Source organism: Rhinatrema bivittatum, chromosome 4, assembly GCF_901001135.1.
Source record: "Rhinatrema bivittatum chromosome 4, aRhiBiv1.1, whole genome shotgun sequence".
Classification (NCBI taxonomy): domain Eukaryota; kingdom Metazoa; phylum Chordata; class Amphibia; order Gymnophiona; family Rhinatrematidae; genus Rhinatrema; species Rhinatrema bivittatum.
Window position 1 is genome coordinate 300,964,629 of NC_042618.1, and position 25,353 is coordinate 300,989,981.

General features: G+C 41.4%; 1 protein-coding gene across 2 annotated transcripts in view; it reads left to right on the top strand.

Moving 5' to 3' along the window:
* The window catches only part of DPH6 (diphthamine biosynthesis 6), an 844,298-nt gene that overhangs the window by 771,947 nt on the left and 46,998 nt on the right, over positions 1–25,353 (top strand). For both annotated transcript variants that reach the window (XM_029600211.1, XM_029600210.1), the window contains one exon: positions 3,596–4,004. In XM_029600211.1, the coding sequence (XP_029456071.1) occupies positions 3,596–4,004 (409 nt within the window). The remainder of the gene's footprint in view (positions 1–3,595; positions 4,005–25,353) is intronic.

Here is a 25,353-nt window from a genome sequence, read left to right on the forward strand (position 1 = left end):
GTTCTCGGGTTACCCCGCTCTGCGGACCACTACCGGACCTACGTCTCTCAACCAGGATGAGAGCTACTCGACACCTGAATATCCTGTGTCAGGTCGGAATTCATTACAGAAGTACTCCGAGTCTACAAGCACCGTTGCTGTACAATAAAGCTGCTTTCTTCTGTGTCCACTTACTACTGAGTTTAGCCTATCATTGTGGTTCCCCACGGGGCCCCTCACCGTGGGAGAAGTCATCGCCACAATGACCAAGGGTTCACAACCTTGCCTCAAACACAACACTTTCTTTATCTCTACTAGGAAAGTGTGCCTTGTTTACAATGACCCTCTGGTCAAAAATTCTTGTATAAATTACAGATGCTCTCTGGCTGACACAGTCAGATGCAACCCACTTGCACAAAATAATAACTTTCATATGGTTAAAGATTCAGACTGAATTATAATACTCTTATGCGTTCTAAAAAATATGGAGGACTGAAATTACCTCACTTCTGTTTTTATAATATGGCTTGCCAACTGTGTTATTGTTGGGAATGTTATCTTAATCAATACAAGTTTGAAGTGCTGGACCAATATTGGATCTTTTACGGCCATTTAAACCTATAAATGTACTTCCACAGAATTTAAAATCTTATATATTAATTAGACCAGTCTTGTTGACCTGGCGCTTTTTCTGTGTTGAGTGGAGATTGAATCCATTTGCCTCAAAATTGCTGGGACGCATGGATAATCCACCCTTTCCTCCAGGTACAGATAATTCAGTATACAAGATTGAAAACATAAAGGTTTATGCATAATTGAAAAATGTTATTGTACACTGCAGGGCAATATTATTATCTTTTGAGCAATTACAAACACATTTTACTCTACAACGTTGACCTTTCTTTGTGTATTTACAAGTATTTTCACAGGCTCCTAAAATGTTTGCGCAAGATTCAATTATCGTTTTATTTACCAAAGTTAAAAAATAAAGTAATACTTTAACTTTTTTGTTTAGACTTTGTTTTACTAAAGAGAATTCAGAGTTATAATTCTCTTTGGCACAACCAAGGACTTTAGCCCTAGGGAAAAAAGTAACAGAGAAAATGTTACTGGTATATTTTGACTATGCTTTAGTAACAATCATAGAAGTAAGATTACAGGAAATGCAATATTACATACTAAATAAAATGTATATAGATATGGTAAGGGCATGTAAAATGAAACAGAGATATGGAAATTTGTATTGTGTCATATTGAAAGGATACATCGATCCATAACTTTATTTTGCGTCCAATTCTATTTCAGTTTTGGACTGTAGTGTTAGGAATTATTTAATTTTTATTCAGCAAAAGCTGCCTTATTGTGGTGAATTTCTTTTGTTGAGATCAGTAAGTTGGCTGCCTAATCCCTCTAAAAATCTAGTAGAATTTCTTTATATTTTGACATTGCTGGCAAAATCCTGTATTCTTTTTTTGGTGGATTAAGCCAGAGAGCCCCACACCTTTGATGTGCTTTCCAAAATTGCAGATTAGATGCAGATAGAAAGATCGGATGTCAAATTTACTAAACGGAAAGTTCAGGAAAAATATATAAAGTTGTGGGAATTCAAATATAACCTTTTGCCTATGACACTTAAGCAGTCATTATTACCCAGTGGAACGCTTCAAAATTGTGATTGAACTAAAGTGATATTCTCCTTCCAAACTGATTGGGGTATTTAAGGCAATGAGGTGTATGAATGATGTATATTGGTATGAGTTTTAGAGAGAAGAAAATTAACAAAAATTATGCATATGGATGGGAAAGTGTAATTAATGTACTATAAGAATTTTTGCTAAAGATTGTAGCATTGTTAGGAATCTTAGTTTGTTCTGAATTATTGTACAACTTCTTCTATTTGTAATTATGCATTGGTTACGCTTTCCTTTCGTATTGCTTCAATGTATGCACCAAATCAATATGATCATTCTTTTTTCACCTCTTTAATAACTTGCATATCTGATGTGGGGCCTGCTCTAATAATATTGGGTGGTGATTTCAATTGTGTGGGGGATACCTCTCTAGATAGATGTTCTGTATCTAAAGTTCCTGGTTTGAGCAGAAGAAAGGGACTTAGCTTTTTATGTGATACCCTATCGTTATTAGATATTTGGAGACTTCTCCATCTTGAAGAAAGGGACTATATCCATTATGCAAGACCCAATCCTCTAAATCTAGAATTAACTATATGTTAACTTCTATGACTTTCTTTGATCAGGTAAAATGTGCCAACATTAGGGCTTTGACCATATCTGATCATTGTCCTGTGTTGTGCACTAGCTTTGGCTCACGCATGGAATGGTGCATGCCTAGTTGGCTTAATAATGACCCCAAATTTAAAGCATTTTTGGAGAAGAAATGGCAACAATTTGCATTGGTAATACTCAGTATAAAGATAACCTCATTTTATTCTAGGAGACAGCTAAAGCTGTGCTCAGGGGTGAAATCATCAGTTATACGATAGCTAAAAAAGAAAGAGGAATAAGGATTTATTTATTTATTTATTTAAGTTCTTTTAATATACCGATGGTCAAGACAAGGTCTTTTCGTACCGGTTTACAATAAACAAGGGGGGCAACCAGTTAACATAGGAAGCGAAAGTTACATTAAAAGCGAAAGTTACATTAAAAGGATATTATGGATTTGGATAAGCGATTATTATATTATAAAAATCAAATGAATAGTTCACATAAGATAGAGTGGGTTACAAGGTTTAAAAAAAATGCAACACCCATTAAATGACCTTTTATACCAACAGGCGACAGGAGCCCTTTTTGCCTTCAAGCATAAATTGTTCCAGTATGGGAGCAAGTCTGGGTGTATGTTAGCCAATTTAGGAAAGGCCCAGATAGGATCTCAATTCATCAATGGTATTAAAAACTAACAAAATATCTGGGTGACGTCAACGTCAGAAATTGGGAGAGTGTTTAAAGGTTTTTACCAACTCAAAGAAACCCAGAAGTGAATAAACCAAACAGTTCATGAAATCAACAAAAATTCACCTTATTGAAACATAAATATCTGATATATTCAAGATCTATATGACCATAATATGAAGATGTGAGAGTCTTTGTTCTCATCCATACCTTTTGTGGACTGAAATTCAATTATCAGTCTGTATCAGACTATGTCATCAAAAATTTGTTTTTCAAGAAATATTTAAATGCACATAAAAAACTTGAACTAAACTTCAATTCTTGTGTTCCAATAGCTGCTATGTGCATTTAAATAATTCTTGGAACCCTCTATGTCAGCAGTGGGGAGTCTCTGCTTTTCAAAGGCTCGAAGAGTGGAGATTCCCCATGCCTGCTCTTTGTCAGGTGAGGTCTGAGGTTTATTAGGTTTGATTTTCAAAGTCAATGGAAGTGAATGACTTGGTTAAGAGGGTGACTATCTTCCCATGAGAATATCATTCTCATAATGCGAGTGAGATGAGAGGCAAACATATGACATCACTGCAGCAGTATTATGTGAAAGTCCAAGATCTTTTTATTAGCGATAAAAGATCTTAACTATATGATTCAAATATTTAAGCTCCTTTGAATTAACTTTCCACAATACTCTCTATGATTTACAGGAAGAAGCACACATAGAAAACCATGATGATCTACAGTCTTCCTTTGGAACGTTGTCTGTTGTCGTGGTTCCCCGTCTACCTAGAGGATCTGCTATTGAATGGCATGTCATTGCAGCCACAGACAACCCATGGCAAAGAAAAAGTTTCAGGCTATCAAAGAGGCTGCAGGGCTGCCAGATAGAATGTGAGGCAGTAGCACTGAGCTGTGCCTCCAGTGCCTCCATTGCCCTGTCCCTTTCCTGGAGCTGTCCAGCACCTCCTTCCATTGAGCTGGAGCATGTGCTGAAAGAACTTTTCGCTGTGTTCCTGCAAGCCCTGGAAAGGCTTGACGAAGATGGCATCTTGAGCCCGCTGTGTTTCAAGACTTTCTATGTAAAGGATGGAATGAATGCTGAAGACCTACAAGCAGGTAACACTTTGGGAGAGTTAGAAAGAGAAGAAGAAAGTGTGAGATTTCTTTTAGGAAAATAAACATAATGGGGTAGATTTTAAAAGAAGCGCAATCAGCCTACTTTTGCTTGCGCATCAGACTCAAGCAAAAGTACGCTGGATTTTAGTAGATACGCGCGGAGCCGCGCGTATCCACTAAAATCCTGGATCGGCGCGCGCAAGGCTATCGATTTTGTATAGCCTGCGCGCGCCGAGCCGCGCTGCCTCCCCCCGTTCCCTCCAAGGCCGCTCCGAAATCGGAGCGGCCTCGGAGGGAACTTTCCTTTGCCCTCCCCTCACCTTACCCTCCCTTCCCCTACCTAACCCACCCACCCGGCCCTGTCTACACCCCCCCCTTACCTTTGTCGGGGGATTTACGCCTCCCGGAGGGAGACGTAAATCCCCGCGCGCCAGCGGGCCTGCTGCGCGCCGGGCCGCGACCTGGGGGCGGGTACGGAGGGCGCGGCCACGCCCCCGGGCCGTAGCCACGCCCCCGTACCCGCCCCCAAAACGCTGCCGACACGCCCCCGGAACGCCGCGACGACCGGGCCCGCCCCCCGACACGCCCCCCTCCGAGAACCCCGGGACTTACGCGAGTCCCGGGGCTCTGCGCGCGCCGGGAGGCCTATGTAAAATAGGCTTCCCGGCGCGCAGGGCCCTGCTCGCGTAAATCCGCCCGGTTTTGGGCGGATTTACGCGAGCAGGGCTCTGAAAATCCGCCCCATTATATACAGCCATACTGCAAAACCAGAATGGGAACAATTTTTAAACAGCCCATGTATTTGCTAACCATTTACATGGCTTTAATGCACATACTTTATGAGATTTTTAAAAGAGAAATTTCCCATGTTGTTTCTCTTTTAAAATTATCAAGTGCAAAGTATGCACCTTAAAAGCATTTGCGTACTTTGCTCCTGCTGTTTGTTGCGAGTGGCAAAATAGGTCCTGTACATTTTGAAAATCGAATGTACGTACGTAAGCTGTTTTTCTCCCTTGACCTAAGCACACTTACAGGAATGCCCATATTTAATGTTGCTAAATGCCTTTGGGGCATTTTGGGGCATTCCCAAATTTTACAATGCCCCAAAGGGAGGAGGAATAGCCTAGTGGTTAGAGCAGTGGACTATGAACCAGGAGACCAGGGTTCAAGTCCTTGTGACCTTGGGCAAGTAACTTTACCCTCCATTGCCCCAGGTACAAAAACTTAGATTGTAAGCCCTCTGGGGATAGAGAAATACCTACAGTACCTGAATGTAAACCGGTGTGATATCTCAATTGAGATCGAATGTCGGTATATAAAAATAATAAATAAAATAAATAAATAAATTTGAGAAGGACAGTTTTCAGTCAGACTATTATACCCACCTAAATATCTATCACCTGGGTAAATGGCTTTGAAAATTCCCCTCTATATAGTGAATTACAATAAATGTACAAGAAACATTTACATTTGGATTATAAAGATTCAGACATAAGTAATATAAACATGTGTGCACATTTTCACTATAGCATGAATGTCCTCTGTTTATATCACGTTTCATGTAGTTATTAGAGTGAATGAATTAAGAGACATGGCCTAATGTTTAAAGCAATGTGCTAAGAGTCTAGTAAAGTTCGGAAATTCAAATTTCCTATACCAGTGATGATCAAGTAACTTCATCTCCCTGTTTCTTATTTCTAATTCTCGTTCTGCAACTGACTGTATAAGGGATCTTGGCCAAGTCATTTTCTCCAAAGATAAACATTCCCAATAGAATCACACTAATTACTCATGAAGCATGTTCTGTGCCCAGTCAGAAGGGACTTCTCTCTGGGGCCTGCTAATGTAACTAATAAGATGATATTGTCAGAGAATAGCTATTAGCAGTAAATAATTAGTATTTCTCTCCATGTACCTTGCTTCTAATCCCAGATCTGTTACTGACTTCATTTGGCCTTGGACAAATCACTTTGTTCCTGCTCCTCAGTTTATAGAACTCTAATTGGAATGTAATAATACTCAATAATAAGGTGTATGCTCCCAGGTGCAATATGGGGTCGTCTTCAAGTAATACTGATTTAGGAGCACTTTGGAGTTAAACCTTGTTGCCCATTCTGGACAGGCACTATTACTTTACTCGACAATAAACCACCTTCAGTTTTGAGCATGAAAGAGAACAAAATACTGAGCTCTAATATCTTTAGTAATAGCCATCCCCAGTGAGAACGTAGCAGTAATGCCCACCCATGATCAAATTTAAATGATCATATTTATTTTTCATATTGTTTGATCTCTTCAATTGTACTTCCTCTTAAGGAGCATTCATGCTGGCTAAAGCATCCTAATTGATTCATGGTAGCATTTGTGACATTTTTGGCTTTAACAATAAGAGTCAATTTGCAAACCCTACCTAAATAATGGTGAATACAATAGCAGTAAGCAGTCAGTGAAATGTACAGTGTCCTTGGATCTTACAGCAGGAAAAACATCGAGCTTAGAATAGATCATCAGCAATGTCCGTTCTGGTTTGTCATCAGATTTTTAACACCATCATATATAGTAACATAGAAATGATGGCAGAAAAGGACCAAATGGTCCATCTAGTCTGCCCAGCAAGTTTCTTATGGGAGTATCTTCTGCACTGTGCAGATGACCTCGTGTTTCTCTTAAAGGTAGCAGCTACCACTCCGTGCAGTTATTTAAAGAGCCGCCTTTAAATTTCAGACAGTACTGATGTGTTTTGCTAAAGGAGTTGGCCTTAGAAGCAGTCCTGTACTTTTTTACTTATGTCTGCATATCAGTACCCCAGACAGTAAAAGTCAGGGCCTATGTTGGTAATCATCTGAATCCAATTCCTCTTCCATCTCCCACCCACCCACATCATCGTCAAAGAGAAGAGTGATGATATATACAACATCTAGACCTCCAGATTCCCCTCAAATTATACACATCAGACAGACCGATTCGAGAAGCATATAAAGGCACCCTGCAACCCCCTACAACGAAATCTACCCGCCTATCATCTACCAAAGAACAAACCTTCTCTACAGCTGGCCCAGCCATCTGGAACAAGATGCCCACAGAACTCAGATTAGAACCATGCCCGTCTACCTTCCGCAAAAAACTTAAGACATGGCTCTTCATCCAGGCCTTCACTTAACCAACAGTTCCAGCAATCCCTCACTAATTCAGACACTGACTCCTACCTAAACTCTATGACAAGTGTAGCCTATACACTTACGCCTCTTCTCATCATATTATTGTATTATCTAATTTGTTCAGTTATGCCTTCTATCGCTCCGGCTATCCTAGCCCTCCAGGTTAATACCCCTTGTTATATGTAACTTTCATTTCTTGTTATATGGTTGACTTTGTTATTCCCCTCATGTTATTTGTAAACCGATCTGATATGAATTTCTTTCATGAAGGTCGGTATATAAAAATGTTAAATAATAATAATAATAATATTTATGTCAAAAGCATCAAGGCTTATTGGTTAAGGGTAGTAATCCCTTACCTTCAGTTAAGGATAGTAATTGCTGCTCTGTACAGGTTACCCCCATGCTTAACAGTTCCCCAGACCGTAAAAGTCGGGGCCCTCATTGATTGTTGATTGAATCCAATTCCCCTTTTCTCCCTAACGTTGAAGCAGAGAAGCATGGTTGCATTGTTTCAAAAGTATCAAGGCTTATTGGTAAAGGGTAGTAACCACCATACCAGCAAGTTACCCCCATACTCTCTTTTCTTCATTTCCATCTTCTAGCCTTTAGAGATCCACAGTGTTTATCCCATGCAACTGTGAATTCTTTGACTGTTTTCATCTTTACCACCTCCTCTAGAAGGGCATTCCAGGCATCCACCACCCTCTCCATGAAGAAATATTTTCTGGTTTTGGTTCTGAGTCATCCCCCAGGAGTTTCATTTCATGACCCCTAATTCTATTGATTTCTTTCCAACGGAAAAGGTTTGAAGTTTATGCATCATTAAAACCTTACATGTATCTGAAGGTCTGTATCATATATCCCCTGTACTTCCTCTCTTCTAAGGAATGCATATTTAGATCCTTTAGCCTCTCTTAAGTCTTCCAATATTGAGCCAACACCATTTTGGGCACCCTTCTCTGGACTGCCTCCATCCTGTCTCTATCCTTTTTCAGATATGGGCTTCAGAACTGAACATAGTACTCTACAAGGGCATTATCACATCTTTTTTCTTACTGGTTATTCCTCTCTCTATGCAGCACAGCGTTATTCTGGCTTTAGCTATCACGGTGTCACATTGCTTCACCACTTTCAGATCAGCAGAAACTATCACCCCAAGATCCCTCTCTTTGTCCAAGCACATCAGTTTTTCATCCCCATCACATACAGCTCTTTTAGATTACCACATCCCAGATGCATGATTCTGCACTTCTTGGCATTGAATCCCAGCTGCCAAATCATCAACCACTCTTCAAGCTTTCTTAAATCACGTTTCATTCTCTCTACTCCTTCAGGTGTGACCACTGTATTACAGATCTTAGTATCATATGCAAATGGACAAACTTTACCTTCTATGCTTGCCGCTCACAAATATATTGAACAGAACTGTTTCCAATACTGATCCCTGTGGAACTCCAATTAACACCATTTTCTCTTCAGAATAGGATCCATTTACCATTACCCCCTGTCTCCTGTCATTCAACCAGTTTGTAATCCACTCAACCACTTTGGCATTGACTCAGAAGCTTCTCATTTTATACACAAGCCTCCTATGCAGGACCATATTCAGCAAGTTTTGCTGAAACTTGTTATGTTTTTGTATGGATGTGAACCCTGGGCCGAGGTGAGAGATGTCTCCGCCCACAGGCGACATCTCAATAGTGCAGGACACAGCCATAGGGAGAGACTTTAATTGAAAAGAAAGAAAAGCAGAGCCCGCAGAGCGGGAGGTGAAGTAAACACAGTTCTGAGCAGAGGGGTATACCCAGGTGATACCGCTGATGATGCAGATCTGGTAGTGGCCTGCGGAGCGGGGTACGCCAGGAAGCTCCCTCAGACAAACAGAAATGTGGATGTGGTTAGTGCAGTTAGTGCAGAGGATGTGGTTAGTGCAGTTAGTATAGCTGTGTTTAAAAAAGGATTGGATAAGTTCTTGGAGGAGAAGTCCATTACCTGCTATTAAGTTTACTTAGAGAATAGCCACTGCCATTAGCAATGGTTACATGGAATAGACTTAGTTTTTGGGTACTTGCCAGGTTCTTATGGCCTGGATTGGCCACTGTTGGAAACAGGATTTTATTTATTTATTTATTTATTTATTTAAGGATTTTTATATACCGCGGTTCGTTAGCAAACATCACCTCGGTTTACAGAGAATATTAAATTAGCAACAAGCTTTACAATCAAAATTAAGTTAAGGCGAAACAAATTTGTAAACAATTATAATGTAACTAATACATTAGGATAATACACAATATAACTCAACAATACTTCCAAGGAGGTGTAGGGTACTAGGGGATCAAGAATATCAGTATAGACATAGGATGCTGGGCTTGATGGACCCTTGGTCTGACCCAGTATGACATTTTCTTATGTTCTTATGTTCTTAAATACCTTAGAGGTGCAGATCCGATATTGGCCTGCAGCATGGGATACACCGAGGTGTCTGTACTGACAATGGTGCGACTGAGATGTAGGAAGCCCGAAGGAAGTTGTAGGTGAAGCGATAGAACCTTGTAACTCAGGATGTGCTGGAACAGCTTCACTGAAGAGGAACGGTAGTGGCCCATGGCACGGGGTACACCGCAGAGAATTCCAGTGAGCAGTAGCGTTGTAGTCAGAAGTAAAGTACTCATAAATTGAAGTTCCAAGAATAGCTCCAATGCAGGGGGTCAGGTAGAATCCCAAGTCAGAAGGCCCTCCAAGGAGCAGATAGCCAGGAACGCAGAAGGGCCCCCGAGGAGCAGTTACAAGACCCAAGGAAGAACTGGAGCGGATTCAGCAACGAGGAAACTCCTTGCTAACTCATAGTAGCAGAGGACCGGTCGGCTTAAGAACAGAGGCGAGCTGACTTCATCCGGAGGGGACGCCCCCGAGGTTCACGCCAAGACGTGTACAAAGGAGGCCCTTGTGCATGCGCACACCTTAGGTGATTCCGGATCCAAGATGGTGGTTGGCAGCGCCCACACCATCCCAGGGACGCCAGGGAGGTCGGTGTAGGCTGGCGGATGCCATTTGTCCAAGGATTGCCGGTGCAGGGAAAAAAGAGGTGAGCATGAGAGGTCGCAGTCGTCTGCGACTAATGGGGGTAACAAAACCCAAGTAAATCACATTGAGTGCTCTTCCCCTTTATTCAATTCTCTAGTCACTTAATCAAAAAAACCTATCAGATTTGTTGGACAGGACTTCCCCCCTGGTGAATCCATCCTGCCATGGATCCAGAAACATACTGTACTGTAGATAATTCACTATTCTTTCGTTCAGCAGAGTCTCCATTAATTTTCCCACCACCGAGGTGAGACTAACTGGCCTGTAGTTTCCAGCTTCCTCCCTGCTTCCACTCTTGTAAAGCGGGACCACAACCATTCTTCAATCTCATGACACCACTCCCGTTTCCAGGGATCTATTGAACAGGTCTTTCAGTGAACCCACCAGGACATCTCTGAACTCCCTTAGTATCCTAGGATGTATCTCATCTGGCCCCATGGCCTTGTCCACTCTCAGTTTCCTAGCTCTTCCCATATATTCTCTTCTGTAAAAGGAGTTGCATCTACTCCATTCTCATTTACGGTATTGTCAACCAGCAATGGTCCTTTTACAGGGTCTTCTTTAGTGAACACAGAACTGAAATATTTGTTTAATCTGTCTCTACACCTTGCTTCTTGTCACCTTTCAATTTCACTATACCACTTCAGGCCTTCCTTCTTTCACTGATATATCTGAAAAATGTTTGTCATCTCACTTTACCTCTTTGGCAATCCTTTCTTCCGCTTGCCCTTTGCTTTCCTGATTTCTTTATTCATCTCCCTCAGTTTCACCAGATATTTTTCCCTGCTCTTTTGGGATCTTTTATACTTACTGAATGCTGTTATTTTTGCCTTTTTTTTTCAGCCACCTCCTTTGTGAACCAAATTGGTTTCTTTTTCCTTATACATTTGTTTATTTTTCTAGCATATAGATTTTGTTGCCTTTGTAATACCTCCTTTTAATTTGTCCCAATGTTCCACCTCGCCCATTTTCTCCCAGTCTCCTAGTTCTTCCTCCAGGTACATCCCCATTTTGTTATACTTATAAATAATAGACAAAACAGTGACAAATCGTTTTAAAAAATCCTTCTTGGAAAATTCAAAAAGTCTCAGCACTCAGAAACATAGCGGGCAATATTCAGCACATTCATCTGGTTAAGTTCTGCACTTAGCCAGACAAATGCCAGGGTTCGAAGTTCCTGCATACTGAGCGCATCCACGTTTTCCAGCTAAGTAATTAGCTGGCTAAAACTTAGCCAGATAACCCAGAGGCATTCCAGGGGCGGCATCACTTATCTGGCTAAGGGGGTCATGCATCAAATGACGTTATGGCCATAACGCATGCAAAAAACACTAGCGCATAGCGCAAATTCAAATTTTTTTTGGGGGGACGGGATTGGGGATTAGTTAAATTAGGGGGCCCATATCTCGCCGTGCAATAGCATAACACATGCTATTTCACAGTTTTAATGCCGGAAATAACTACACCTTTTTCCCCTGGCGTTAAGCTGTGCAATATGTCCGAAATGGCTATAATGCAATTTGCGATACATTTTTTAAATTGCATTTTGACCATTTCTAGGCTGAGGGGAGAGGAAACATAGAAACATATAGAAACATAGAAATGACGGCAGAAGAAGACCAAATGGCCCATCCAGTCTACCCAGCAAGCTTTCACCCTTATTTTTCTCATACTTATCTGTAACTCTGACCGCTGAGGTCAGGGCCCTTATTGGTAACTTTTTGGTTCTAATGTCCTTCCACCCTCGCCATTAATGTAGAGAGCAGTGCTGGAGCTGCATCAAAGTGAAGTATCAAGCCTAATTTGTTAGGGGTAGTAACTGCCACAATAAGCAAGCTACGCCCACGCTTATTTGTTTACCTAGCCTGTGCAATTTAGTCCTTTTTGGTTGTTGTCTGAATATGAATCCTCCTTCTCTTCATTCCCCCCTGCTGTTGAAGCAGTGAGCTGTGCTGTATATGTATTCAAAGTGAAGTATCAGGCTTGATTGGTTCAGGGTAGTAACCGCCGCAACAAGCAAGCTATTCCCACGCTTATTTGTTTTCCCAGCCTGTGCAATTTAGTCCTTGTTGGTTGTTTGAATATAAATACTTTTTTCTTCATTCCCCCTGCCATTGAAGCAGAGAACTGCTTGGATATGCATTGAAAGTGATGTATCAGGCTAATTTGGTTTGGGATAGTAACCGCCGCAACAAACAAGCTACTCCCATGCTAATTTGTGAATGCAAATCCTTTTTCCCACATTTCCTCTTGCTGTTGAAGCATAGAGCAATGTTGGAGTCTCATTAACCGTGTGTATATTTATTGAATAAGAGTAGTAGCCGTCATTCCCGCAAGCCACCCCCATGCCTCTTCATTTCATTCACAGCCTCAAGACTTTATGGATCCACAGTGTTTATCCCGCGCCCTTTTGAAATCTTTCACAGTTTTGGTCCTCACCACTTCCTTCGGAAGGGCGTTCCAGGCATCCACAACCCTCTCCGTGAAGAAATACTTCCTGACATTGGTTCTAAGTCTTTCTCCCTGGAGTTTTAAATTGTGACCCCTGGTTCTGTTGATTTTTTTTACAACAGAAAAGATTTGTTGTTGACTTTGGATCATTAAAACCTTTCAAGTATCTGAAAGTCTGTATCATATCACCCCTGTACCTCCTGTCCTCCTGGGTGTACATATTTAGATTCTTTAATCTCTCCTCATAAGTTATTGGATGAAGACCCTCCGCCTTTTTGGTTGCCCTTCTCTGGATCACCTCCATCCTGTCTCTGTCCCTTCAGAGATACGGTATCCAGAACTGAGCACAGTACTCCAGGTGAGGCCTCACCAATGGAGGAGAGAGAGAGAGAGAGCCAGCCTCTGGAGAGGGCCTCACTGTGTGTATCTATTTATATCTCTATAGGAGGGCCACCTGATAGGTCGAGGTGAGGTGTTAGTGGTGGTTTAGGGTGTAGGGGCCAGTTTCACATGTAGAGTGAGATGTATGAACAGCACAGTACACCTTGGTGAAGATTTGATATCATTTGGAGTGAAGAAAGTCTCACAAAGATGAAATGTTGTACTATGTTCTCTCACCCTAGCTCAGTGATGGCTAACCTATGACACGCATGTCAGAGGTGACACGCCGAGCCGTTTTGGCTGACACGCGCAGCGTTTCGAGGACTATCAGGAATTTATTATTTTTTTTATCGGCTGCGCCGAGCCTTTTCTTTTTCAGCTGCGCCGAGCCTTTAAATGTGTTTTTTAGTTTCCCCCTACCCTCCACCAATGCCCCCGGGCGCAGGGAGGCTCATGCATCGCAGCGATGAGGCTCAAGACAACGCGCTGATGCTCCTCCTTCCTGCCTGTGCGGCCCCGGAAGTAAACGTTGCCGGAGCCGCGTGGGCAGGAAGGAGGAAGCGAATCAGCGCGTGCAGAAGAGGAGGAGCTGCCGCGGGTCGCTGCGAATCCCAAGTCGCAGCGGCCCAAGAAGAGGAAGAGGCCCGGTAGCAGGGCTGCCGCGGCCCGAGAAGATCAGGGCCGCTGCAGAGCCCATCCTGCGGCGACCCGCGAAGAGGAGGCCCAGAGGTGAGAGAGAGGCTGAGGGCCCGTAGAGTGCGTGTATGAGGTGAGTTGAGAGAGAGGACCTGAATGTTTGCAGAGACAGCATGTGAGAGCCTATGTGTGTGTGTGTGAGAGAGAGCATGTGCCAGTGAGAGCCTGTGTATATGAATGATTGTATGAGAGAGCATGTGCCAGTGAGAGCCTGTGTGTATGAATGATTGTATGAGAGAGAGCATGTGCCAGTGAGAGCCTGTGTGTATGAATGATTGTATGAGAGAGCATGTGCCAGTGAGAGCCTGTGTGTATGAATGATTGTATGAGAGAGAGCATGTGCCAGTGAGAGCCTGTGTATATGAATGATTGTATGAGAGAGAGCATGTGCCAGTGAGAGCCTGTGTATATGAATGATTGTATGAGAGAGAGCATGTGCCAGTGAGAGCCTGTGTATATGAATGATTGTATGAGAGAGCATGTGCCAGTGAGAGCCTGTGTGTATGAATGATTGTATGAGAGAGAGCATGTGCCAGTGAGAGCCTGTGTGTATGAATGATTGTATGAGAGAGCATGTGCAAGTGAGAACCTGTGTGTATGAATGATTGTATGAGAGAGAGCATGTGCCAGTGAGAGCCTGTGTATATGAATGATTGTATGAGAGAGAGCATGTGCCAGTGAGAGCCTGTGTGTGTGAGAAAGAGAAATGCATGTGAGAATGAGAACCTGACTGTGTGTTTGAGGGAAGAAGATGGAGAAAAAAGAAACAGAAAAAAAGACAATATAAAAGGAATTGGCAAAAAAATAAGAAAGGGAAGGTGAAAAAAAAGCCTGTGACCAACCAATTAGAAAACTAAGATCAGACAGCAAAGGCAAAAAAAAAAAAATGTACTTTTTAATGATTGGCACATGTACTCTTTGGGAATGTGCAAGAATAGCACTTTCTCAACGGATCTCACAATGTACGAGATCAGCATGGAGAAAGTGGAAGCCCACGGGGCCTGCACAGAGGAGGCAGCAGAATGGACTTCAGTGTCAGTAGCAGCAATCGGCACCTCCGCAATAGCCACGCGGCATCAGTGACAGTGGCAGCAGAGGAATGAGAGAGGTTCTGAGGTTGCTGGCAAAAGAAAGAGAGGGGGGGTCTACCTTTAGTGTGTGAATGTGTATGAATGGGACTCTGCCTGGGGGTGTATGTGTGTGAATGCATGGGTGCCTGCCTGGGGGTCTGTGTGTGTGAGAATGAATGTGTGCATGCCTGGGAGATGGGGAGGGAGTGTTGTGAACATGAATGGGAGCCAATAAAAGAAACAGACTGACAGATGAAGTTTGTAACGCTTGCTTGGACTTGAAGTGTACGAAATACCAACCTTCAATTGAAGATTAAGCCAATGAAATTCAGCAACAAAAAAGTCACTAAGCAGGTAAGGTAAAGAATTATTTGTTTTTGCTTTATTAATAAATACAGTATATATATTAAAATTATAACTTTGTTGATTAGAGCTACAAATATCACAAAATTATGGATTTTTCTAGAAGTGACACACCACCCGAGTTATGCTCGGTTTTTTTATGAATTTTGACACACTGAGCTCAAAAGGTTGGCCATCACTGCCCTAGGGAGAGAACATCATCACAGGAACCTTCTATATATAGTATTGTTTGATTCACAAGAAGGGTCTAAATCTCTACTTTTCATCCTTCAACCCCCTGTGTCCTCTTATAGAATCACTTATATAATACCATTCTCTAGTAGGGTAGGTGAGGTTTGTACTATGATCAGATGTCTTGTGACTACCCTAGCTTCACATTCAATCTTCTCAGACCTTCTTCATTTTGCCTTTCATCGTGAAAGTACCAATAAATCTGAGATTCCTATCTGAATTTCGTATGTTGCCGACTGTTGAACTGGTTGCCCCAGAACATTTCCCTGTGGCCAATGTAGCGCTTGTCTCCTTTCCCATTTGCTATCAGTTTTCACACACCTAGGAAATGGGAAACTTTACACACTAAGAAGGAGATCAGATAGTGTCTCTGCTGGGGTTGTATATGTGATACTTTGTCTTTGTCACCTTTGTATGTGAGTCAAATAACTCACATAGGGGCCAATGCAATTATGTGCGCTGACTTTTCAGCGCCCACTTTTTTAATGCACGCATGGCGCCCGCAAGGGGGGGCGCCATGCAATATGGAAATTAGGGGGTCGCGCTAGGAAGGAGGCGCTAGGGTTGCTTGCATGACCTTAGCACCTCCTTCCTAACGCAACCCGCTGCAGTTCCCATTATGAAGACCGACACCGGTAAACTCTGCCTCTGTTTTCATAACCTGCCTGTCTGCCAGTAATAAAAACGGACACCTTTTTTTTTCTCTGTCTTGACTTTAAAAATGTTCACATTCTGGTGTTCCTCTTGTTGAAGTCACACTATTTAATACGCTCATGTATTTGAATGCTATATTTTTTAACTTTTTGAATTATTTGATATGTCTTGGATCACTATTTGCTGTTGGTAGCTGTTTTGGGATGGTTGATTGCCTAAATGATTTCTAATATGTTTGTTTTATAGAATTATAAGAAGAGAACTTTGTTGGTTGTGTTGTCCCTCCTGATGCAGCCTCATGTAAAACACAGACTGTGTTGGGAGACTGACTATTAATAATACTTATGACTTCTTTGATTTCTTCATTAAAGGTTTTCTGAATGCATAATTGTTTTGGACATCCACAATTACTTCAAAAAGTAAAATCCAAATTGATCTGTCTGTGGTCCCTTAATCTCTTCCATGGGATCTCCTTTCTTCCATGAGTAGAATATATGGCATATCAGAGGGAAATAGAAATGGGTCTCTTATCGCTCATGGATCTCACCTTCCAAATATCTGTGGTCCACATATTTTCTCTAAAATGTTCCAAACTCTCCTTTCCTGTATCTCCTTGACAGAAACTCCAGTGGGAAGCCTCCAGTTTCTTCTTTCTCCGCCAGATGGTATTCTTTCACTTTCCCATCCTCTTAAAAGTCGCTACGATCCTTCAGACTGAAAAGATCCAAATCTGACTTAAAAAGAAAAAAAAAGAGAGAGAGAGAACTCCTTCTTCCTCAAATCTCTCATGAATAGGAAAGGTGGACAAAAATCTTTCTCCCAAATGCAATCACCAATACTGAAACATTCAAAACATTGAGATCCACTATCTAACCAGTGTGAGTTGGAATATGGATTTCTTATTTCCTAACTTGCAGGCCAATACCGTATGGTGCGCTCGGCAGAGTGCACTGATTAGCAGGCGATTGGCTGTGCGTTTTCAATGCGTGCATCTATTACCCCTTATACTGAAAGGGGTTTAGTGTGTCAAAAACCGCAGCGACCCCCCCCCCGAAAACTAATTGCACTCATCACATGCAAATGCATGTTGATGAGGCTATTAGATTCCTAGGATATGCCACACAATTTCTGAGCAACCTGGAAAAGGGTACAGAAAAGCAGAAAATACTGCTTTTCTGTACACCCTCCAACTTAATATCCTAGCGATATTAAGTGGGAGGAACCAAAAATTAAAAAAAAAATTTTTTAAATCTGCCTGCCAGTCAGCTGGTTATAAAAACCAACGCTCAATTTTACTGGCGTCCGTTTTCCTAGCCTGTGGCTGTCAGCAGGTTCAGAAACAGACGCTAGTAAATTGAGCATCGGTTGTCGGAATCCGCTGACAGCCACCTCTGTGCTAATAAGTAGGTGATAGAGATGGCGCTATTGTCCCTAGCACCTCCTTATTAGTGTGCTCCCTCATTTAAATAAAGAATTGCGCGCCCAGGAGAGGTGGCTGGGTGCATGTTGGGAGAGCGGGCGCTCAACACGGAGCGCCCGCTTTCCCGTGATTCTTACTGTTTTGGCCTGTTACTCAGCAAATGTTTTGAGCTAATACCAAGTGAGAACAGAGAAACTACAAAAATATCAGACTGCCTCACACCACTCCAAACCAAAATTGCCACACTGAACCTGGGGTCACCTGCTTCAATGCAGGCAAGAAACTAACATTGCAGCAACCTTCAGTGGGGGTACTGTGGCAAAATGGTTCATTTCTCTAACTTACATGGCTTGATCCTAACATAGATCAGATCTCTAGTGCAAATCCCCATAGATTCTCTACAGGATATTTTGCCAATCATCCAAGGGAAATAATCCATGTTTCCCTTTTGAAACAGAGCAGATGCAAATTGCATAATGTTAAAGACATCACCATATTTTGCACTGAGTGGGAACAATATAGTGTGTGTACTTTTCGAAATCTGGAGTACATGCGCTATTTTACTCACCTGACCTAAACACCAACAGTAATGCCTTTTTAGTCGGCTAAATGTACAAATGCTATAGAAATTACGTATGCTTGTTTCCCCGTTTTGAGGAAAGCAGTTTTCAGTTAGGCCAGTTTAACCGAATTTGAATTATTTGGGTACCTGGATGTTTTGATAGTTATCGGATGTGAAGGGATATTGAAAGGTGCAGCATGCAGTTCAGTAACATTCGTACATGTAACATTCGTACATGTAATCAAAATGCAATGGATGATTTATTTCAAACATTGGTATCTAATCAGATTACATGCTTTCTTCCAAAGCATACGTAACAGTAACAGCTCTCCAAATGGAACAAACAGAGCATAATGAGAGATTTCAAATTTCAGTAGAAATTCTCAGTGAACTAGGACCCAAATTAAACCTAAAATTACTGCATAACCTAAAGAACACAGAATACTTGTCCCCAGTTTGAATTCCCCCACATTTTATTTAATGCTGAACAAATTTCATAACCTCTCTCCACTTTCCTTAATTTTTCTTTCCCTATTCTTAATGGTTTCTAAAGCTCCATAAGACTCATAAGTGCTTTCTGATAGTTTATATTAAAGTTGTCATAGAAAGCCAAATGCCTTTTCTGGTAAAACTGTTGATTTTCTAGATGCAAAAGATTTTGACTGCCTTATTAAATGCAGAATGGGCACTGTTACATAGTAATGTTTTTCATGTACATTGTGTGGATTTCTAAGTTTCTCAAAGTTAAAATAGTTTTTGTTTTCTATGGTTAACTTTGTTGCAGAGCATGCTAAAAGTGATACAGAACAGTAGTACAAAACCACAGATAAGAATTTAAGGCTCATCTAGTCTGCTCAAATATCATTTTTGTGCTTTGCTATAGACCCCAGTTGATTTCTGGCTTTCCCCTCACTTCTTTGCCATTAGGGGTCTGAAATCTCCATCATTGAAATCACACCAAAGCTGCAAGGACACCCAACCACACCACACCAATGCAAGAAATAGAATAAAATAACCCCCCAAAATGGTGCCGTCAGTTACCTCATGCCCTGACTATGGTGGCAAAAAACCTGCATTAAAAAACCCACACTAGCATTAGCCCGGCTCCCTGCATTGCCCATGATTAATCGCCGTTAACATGCACTCGCGCAGAAAAAAACAGGGGTCATTAAGTGCATTTGTACATGCTTTTCTTCATGCGCACAAAACTCTTATATCCCCTTATAGGGGACAAACCTGCGGCAGCTTCAGCACTTATTTCTTTGTTCCCAGTGTCTCTCCTTCCCCCATCTCAGGTTCTGACACACAGGGCCTGTTAGTAAACATGTGTTGCCTTTCTGCTAGCCCCAGGCAGTGAGCTCTGGGAGTGCTAATATTTTCCAGTTTCTTTTTACTGTTGTAGGGTAACTAGTGTTACATTCTACAAAGGGCTGATTCATCAAAATCTTTTTCCCATAAAATGGGAGAAAAGTCTCAATGAATCAGGCCCTTAGTACCATAATGCACACTTGTTTAAGACTTCATCTAGCCAGAAAATTTCTAGTTCTATGATTTAAAATCATTTTTGTTGACATATAGTAAACTTGGCTATTTTTCTCTTCACTGAAGATGATATTGGTGCCCACATGAATGTTGGAAGAACCTATAAAAATTTAGATCGAGCCAAGGAAGCTGAAGATTCATACATGATAGCTAAATCATTAATGCCACAGGTAAGAACTTTGTTTTTGTTTTGTTTTTAATAGGTTTACTTAGATTCAGTCTTAGTTTAATTTTCAGTCATCAAATACTATCAAAAAGACTTAACATCCACCATTCAGCCTTTTTATTAAATTATTTTTGTTAGTACAGTCCCATTTTAGAGCAGATATTATGGAAACTTTCTGTTTTATTTGCTTGCTGAGGACCAACTCTCCTAGAGCTAGAGCACAGATGCCAGGTATCCATATTTCCAGTTCTTTTTATGATTTCTTAGGAAAGATTCTTGTACAAATTGACTACAAAACAAATCGCATCTGAGCAGAAATGTAACCAGTGTATTGAAAGAAAAATGCTACTAAATGTGCTTATAAATCTACTAGTGCAGAATTAAAGTAACAATGTTGGTCCAATGTTGGTAGCAATGTTTTGATAAAGTGTATCACCATCTGCTAAGATTACTATGAATCTACTGCAAACTATTCTTTTCAGAATTATTTTAAATTTAACATTTTATTATTTTGCATTTGTGGCAAACTCAACAAGAAGGCCTGTAGCATAGTTACCAGAAGGAAATCAACTTTAAGTTAGACACTGTTTTGGTAGGCTTTAGACATCATTTGCCATTTTTTTTAGTTTCTAGATGAAGTTCTGTGTGTTTCTGATGTTCACATTGTTTTGTTGTGATTGATCCCTGATTATCTGGTACTTAAAATAGCAAACCAATGTAAATATAATTTTAAAGGTGTCACTTCTTTTTCATTTAGTGGGAGCAGAGCTAATTGTTTTAGAGCAATAACTGTCAAATGGGGAATATGTACTGGGCATATTGTTACTGTGAAGGGTGTTTGAAACTCTGTATGTCAAGAATGTGACCAGATTATTCTTCTTAATATTTGTATAGAAAAGGGTAAGGATCTCTGGGATATCCTCAGAATATCTTGTTTAAGGCAATATAATTTAAATAGCTTATATCATAAAGACTCTGATGAATATAATAAAATTCTAGTCACATTCTATTAAACTCTTCAATGCCTTTGGGTGTGTCTATTGGGGACTTAAATTAATTTTTCTAAATGTGCAGGAATTTCCATATATTTGCTATTTCACGAACCATCTCATTCTTTCATCGTGATGCCATTGATGATTGTCCAAGGGAAGAGTTGACTTCTTCTGGGACTAGAATGGGTATCTGTTCTCATGTTGGGAGTCAGCACCACATGGTGCACCTTGAACGAAGAAGTTTTAGGTGCCAGGGGCTCCAAGGATTTCCCCACTGAAATGCTTGGCTTCGAGTTAAAGTGATTAGAACTTCCTATGCTGCCTTCATGAACTTCATGCAGGAATGGCATGGTGTTAACAGGCTCTTGGCAGCTTTTGACAGATTAAAGCAGTCTAGCTACTTGGAGGAGACTCTAATGGTGAACGCTACCTTTCTCCAATTTGTGTGCTCTTCCTTGGAGAGTTGCTTCTTGTGCCAAGCCTCTTTACCTGAGGCCTCTTCTGAAATGGACAGAGGATAAGAATCATTCCCCTCTGCTCAATGCCTTTCTTCCCTACAGCGCTATTCTCATGCCACCGACACTGACCAAAACGCCTCCATCTTGTAGGCACAGAAACAGCATGCTCTGGGTGACCTCCTTCTGCAGTGCCTATAGTTGGATGTTGTGGTCGGGTCTAAGGCACTGATTAAAAAAAACACTTTGTGACTCTGTGATGGACATTTTCCAGCAATAGATGCAGGCCTTAAACCTGCTTATATTGAGGATGGCATCGGATAAGTTAAACTCGATGACTGGAAGCAGTTTTTGTTTTATTTTGTTTTGAAGAGACAGAGACCATTGGAAGGATCTTCTTTTTTTTTTTATTATTTATTGGAATTTATAATATAACAAGATAAACTTGTTAAATTATGGGCATAAAATGAGTTTGAAACAATATCATAAGAGCATTTCTTTTAAGACTCATTATGCAAGGTAAAAGAGGAGGGACAAAATGAAAAGAGCAAGTGAGACAAAGAAAAGGAAATATGAAGACAAGACATCGGCTATTTAATGAAACAGCCCTCTTAATTGTAGGTGGGTACTGCAGCTTTGTAGGAATCTAGAAATAAATCTCAATTGAGATGGCTCAAAGTATACATATCTAGCATCATTCATTCTCAGAATACATTTACATGGATATCTAACCACAAATTGTGCACCAGGGCCAAGGCATCTTGGAGCCTAGACAAGAATGTCGATCGATTTTGCATTGATCTTGAAACATCTGGATAAATCCACATTTTTTTACCGTGGAACAATTAAAGATCTATTACAGAAAAACAATCTTATAACCATATCTCTGTCCTGAGGAAAAATAAATGTAACCAAAAGAGTACCTTTAACTATTTCCAGAGGTTCAGCGCTTTCCAAGAAATCCAGTCAAATTTGGGCCAGTTCGCCCATGAGATTTATTTTCCCAGGGGCCCTATTGAGTGGAACCTCTTTATTTACCCATAGATAAAACAATATGCTTTAGCAATAGGTGGAATTTCTACTGATGGAATTTTCAGAATCTCTAGCATATTTTTAATCTGCTCCAAAGGAGAAATATAATCCATAGATGGAATGTTAAGTTCTCTGAGATTTAAACACTGATGGAATTCTCCAGGTTTTCTATCTTCTTTGCTTGAATTAAACCTCCTTATACCAGATTTGATTGAACATTCTGACCTTCTGTGACCTTTTTCTCCAGGTCTTATATTTTTTTACTTTGAGTGGAGGCTACCAACTCTAAAGCTTGTATCCATCGATATATATTCATAGTGAGCAATGTTAGAGATGACATGGATTTCTTTTAGTGAAACCAATTCCACCCAGACTGAGTCCAAAGTTATAATATCCAGTTTCTGCAAAGCATTCTGGTGACCCATTATTGACTCTTCACCGCTGACATTCCCCAGCAGAATGCTGGTCTCAGTGTGATCCCCACCAGTGCAAGAAGTAGAAGGCATCTTTCCCACTCACCAACAAAGTCCATTGTTCTTTCAGTAGTGTAACATCCACTGTGCTTCGTGATTCAATCCCGCAGGAAGAACCACTCCAGCCACAGCTGCTGACATGACACCCCAAATCTGGAACACTCAGCAGCAGTGAGTTCTATATTGTGATGTCGAACTGCAGAGGTAAAGATGTCTGGTGTGCTCTGGGACTCAGTTTAGTCTCATGGTTCAGCAGTGAGTTGCTTGTTTCTCAGCTTCTACCACCAAGGATAGGCCCAGAATTATTGCTGGTGTCATGGTAAGGAACCCCACAATCTTTTACTGACTAGGGCCATTCAAGGGAGTGGATTACAGGCACACAATGGAAATCTCCTAATTCCACGATAGTGGTACAACCATCTGTCTTGACCAGTTGCGATTCCGAATGTGTTATTTACGTTATACAGTGTCCTTGTGACAAGGTGTACATTGGACATACTAAGAGAAAAATTAGAACCAGGCTCATTGAGCACAGGAGCTGCATCAAAACTGGTAAACTTACGGCACCCTTGGTACAACATTGCTCCCAATTTAACCACCAATTTTTAGATTTGAGATGGTCAATTTTAGAACATTCTACAAACAATTCCCGTGGGGGGAACATTCAAATTTTTCTCAATCGTCGTGAACACTATTGGATACATCGTTTGAATACAGTGGAACCTTGGGGACTTAACGACAAGATCAATTGGTACTCTTTAATTTGAGTTTTTCTCATTAGGTGTGATTAAAGAACTACCGTATTTTTCGCTCCATAAGACGCACTTTTTTTCCCCCCAAAAGTGGGGGGAAAATGTATGTGCGTCTTATGGAGCGAATATAAAAAAAACAAACAAAAATCTAACAACCCCCCCCCCCCGACTCCCCCAAGACCTGCCGACTTAGTTTACCGCAACCCCCACCCTCCTGACCCCCCCCCCCCAAGACCTGCCGACTTAATTTACCGCAACCCCCCACCCTCCTGACCCCCCCAAGACCTGCCAAACGTCCCTGGTGGTCCAGCGGGGTCCAGGAGCGGTCCGGGAACGATCTCCAGGGCGGTGGGCCGTCGGCTGCCAGTAATCAAAATGGCGCCGACGGCCCTTTGCCCTCACTATGTCACTGGGACCGACCAAGCAGCGGTCGGTCCCAGTGACATAGTGAGGGCAAAGAGCCGTCGCGCCATTTTGATTACTGGCAGCCGACGGCCCACGCCCTGGAGATCGTTCCGGACCGCTCCTGAACCCCCGCTGGACCACCAGGGACGTTTGGCAGGTCTTGGGGGGTCAGGAGGGTGGGGGTTGCGGTAAATTAAGTCGGCAGGTCTTGGGGGAGTCAGGAGGGTGGGGGTTGTTAATTTAAAGGGTTGGGATGGGGTTTTTTTTTGGGGGGGGGAAGGGGTTCCCAAAGAAAGAAACGTTTTCTGATCTGGGGAGTGGACCAAAATGGCCCTCCCCAGACCTGAAAACAAATGGGGAGGAAAAAAAAGCTATGCACTCCCATAAGACGCCCAGACGCAGAGCCGGTTTAGCACAAATATTTTTTTTTTTTAATTTTAACCCCTCTGAATCCTAGGTGCGTCTTATGGTCAGGTGCGTCTTATGGAGCGAAAAATACGGTATCTCTTTTTGAAGTGGCTGGGATCTTGTTCTACCCGGTTTGAATGCAGTCAGTCTACAGTAGTAGTGTTGTGGGGAGAATATCACTCTCCTTGGAAGTTTGTATCATACACAATCCTTTACATAAGTGGTTTAGAATTACCTGCTGCTAAGTATTAATTGTTCACTAATGAAACCATAAAAATCTTTGCTTTTGCTCCGGCGCTTGGATTTGGGATGGTAAGGTCGTTTTGAAAACATATATAGATACCTGCAGTGGTTTGATGATGTTCCTTTAAATTTTAAATACGACCTGATAGAAGACTACGCGGACGTAATGCGACCTGATAAGAACTTGTAATTTCAATTGTTGGATGCCGGATATGTGTATATAACCCCGGAAGAGCGGCCATGTTTTTGTAATTGGCGGTCGGAGATGCCGACCTCGAAACAAAAATTTGAAAAAATTGAATTGAACCTACTGAATTCTTTGGAGACCCTGAAAAAATGTTATTGCCCTGAAGCAGGACCAGGCGGTCCGAAACACGGCCGTGTCGGGATATGTAGGATGCTGGGAATGATATACTTTCGAGACTTTTTCATTATAATAAACATGCTAAGTATGATTCAGAGATCACAAAAAAGTTTTTTTGCAAGCTTTATTCAATTTTCGTGTGCAAATAATGGTGATACATCTATAAAGGTGGAATAATAGGGTCTTGCTATGTTTTTAAACAAATTAAAAAAACAAGCAAAAAAATTTTTGAATAAGTTTATTCACATTAAATAAATATCAAATTGACCTGTACGCTACATTTTGAGTGTGTATGCTTTGAACATTCTCAAGTAGCTTTGAGGTCCTACAAATAAAATAATTGACTGAGTAATGTTCGTGTGGTCTAACAATTTTGAATTGATTGATAAAAACATATACCAGTGCTGGTTTTTGTTTGATGTGTGGACCTTAATTCTAATC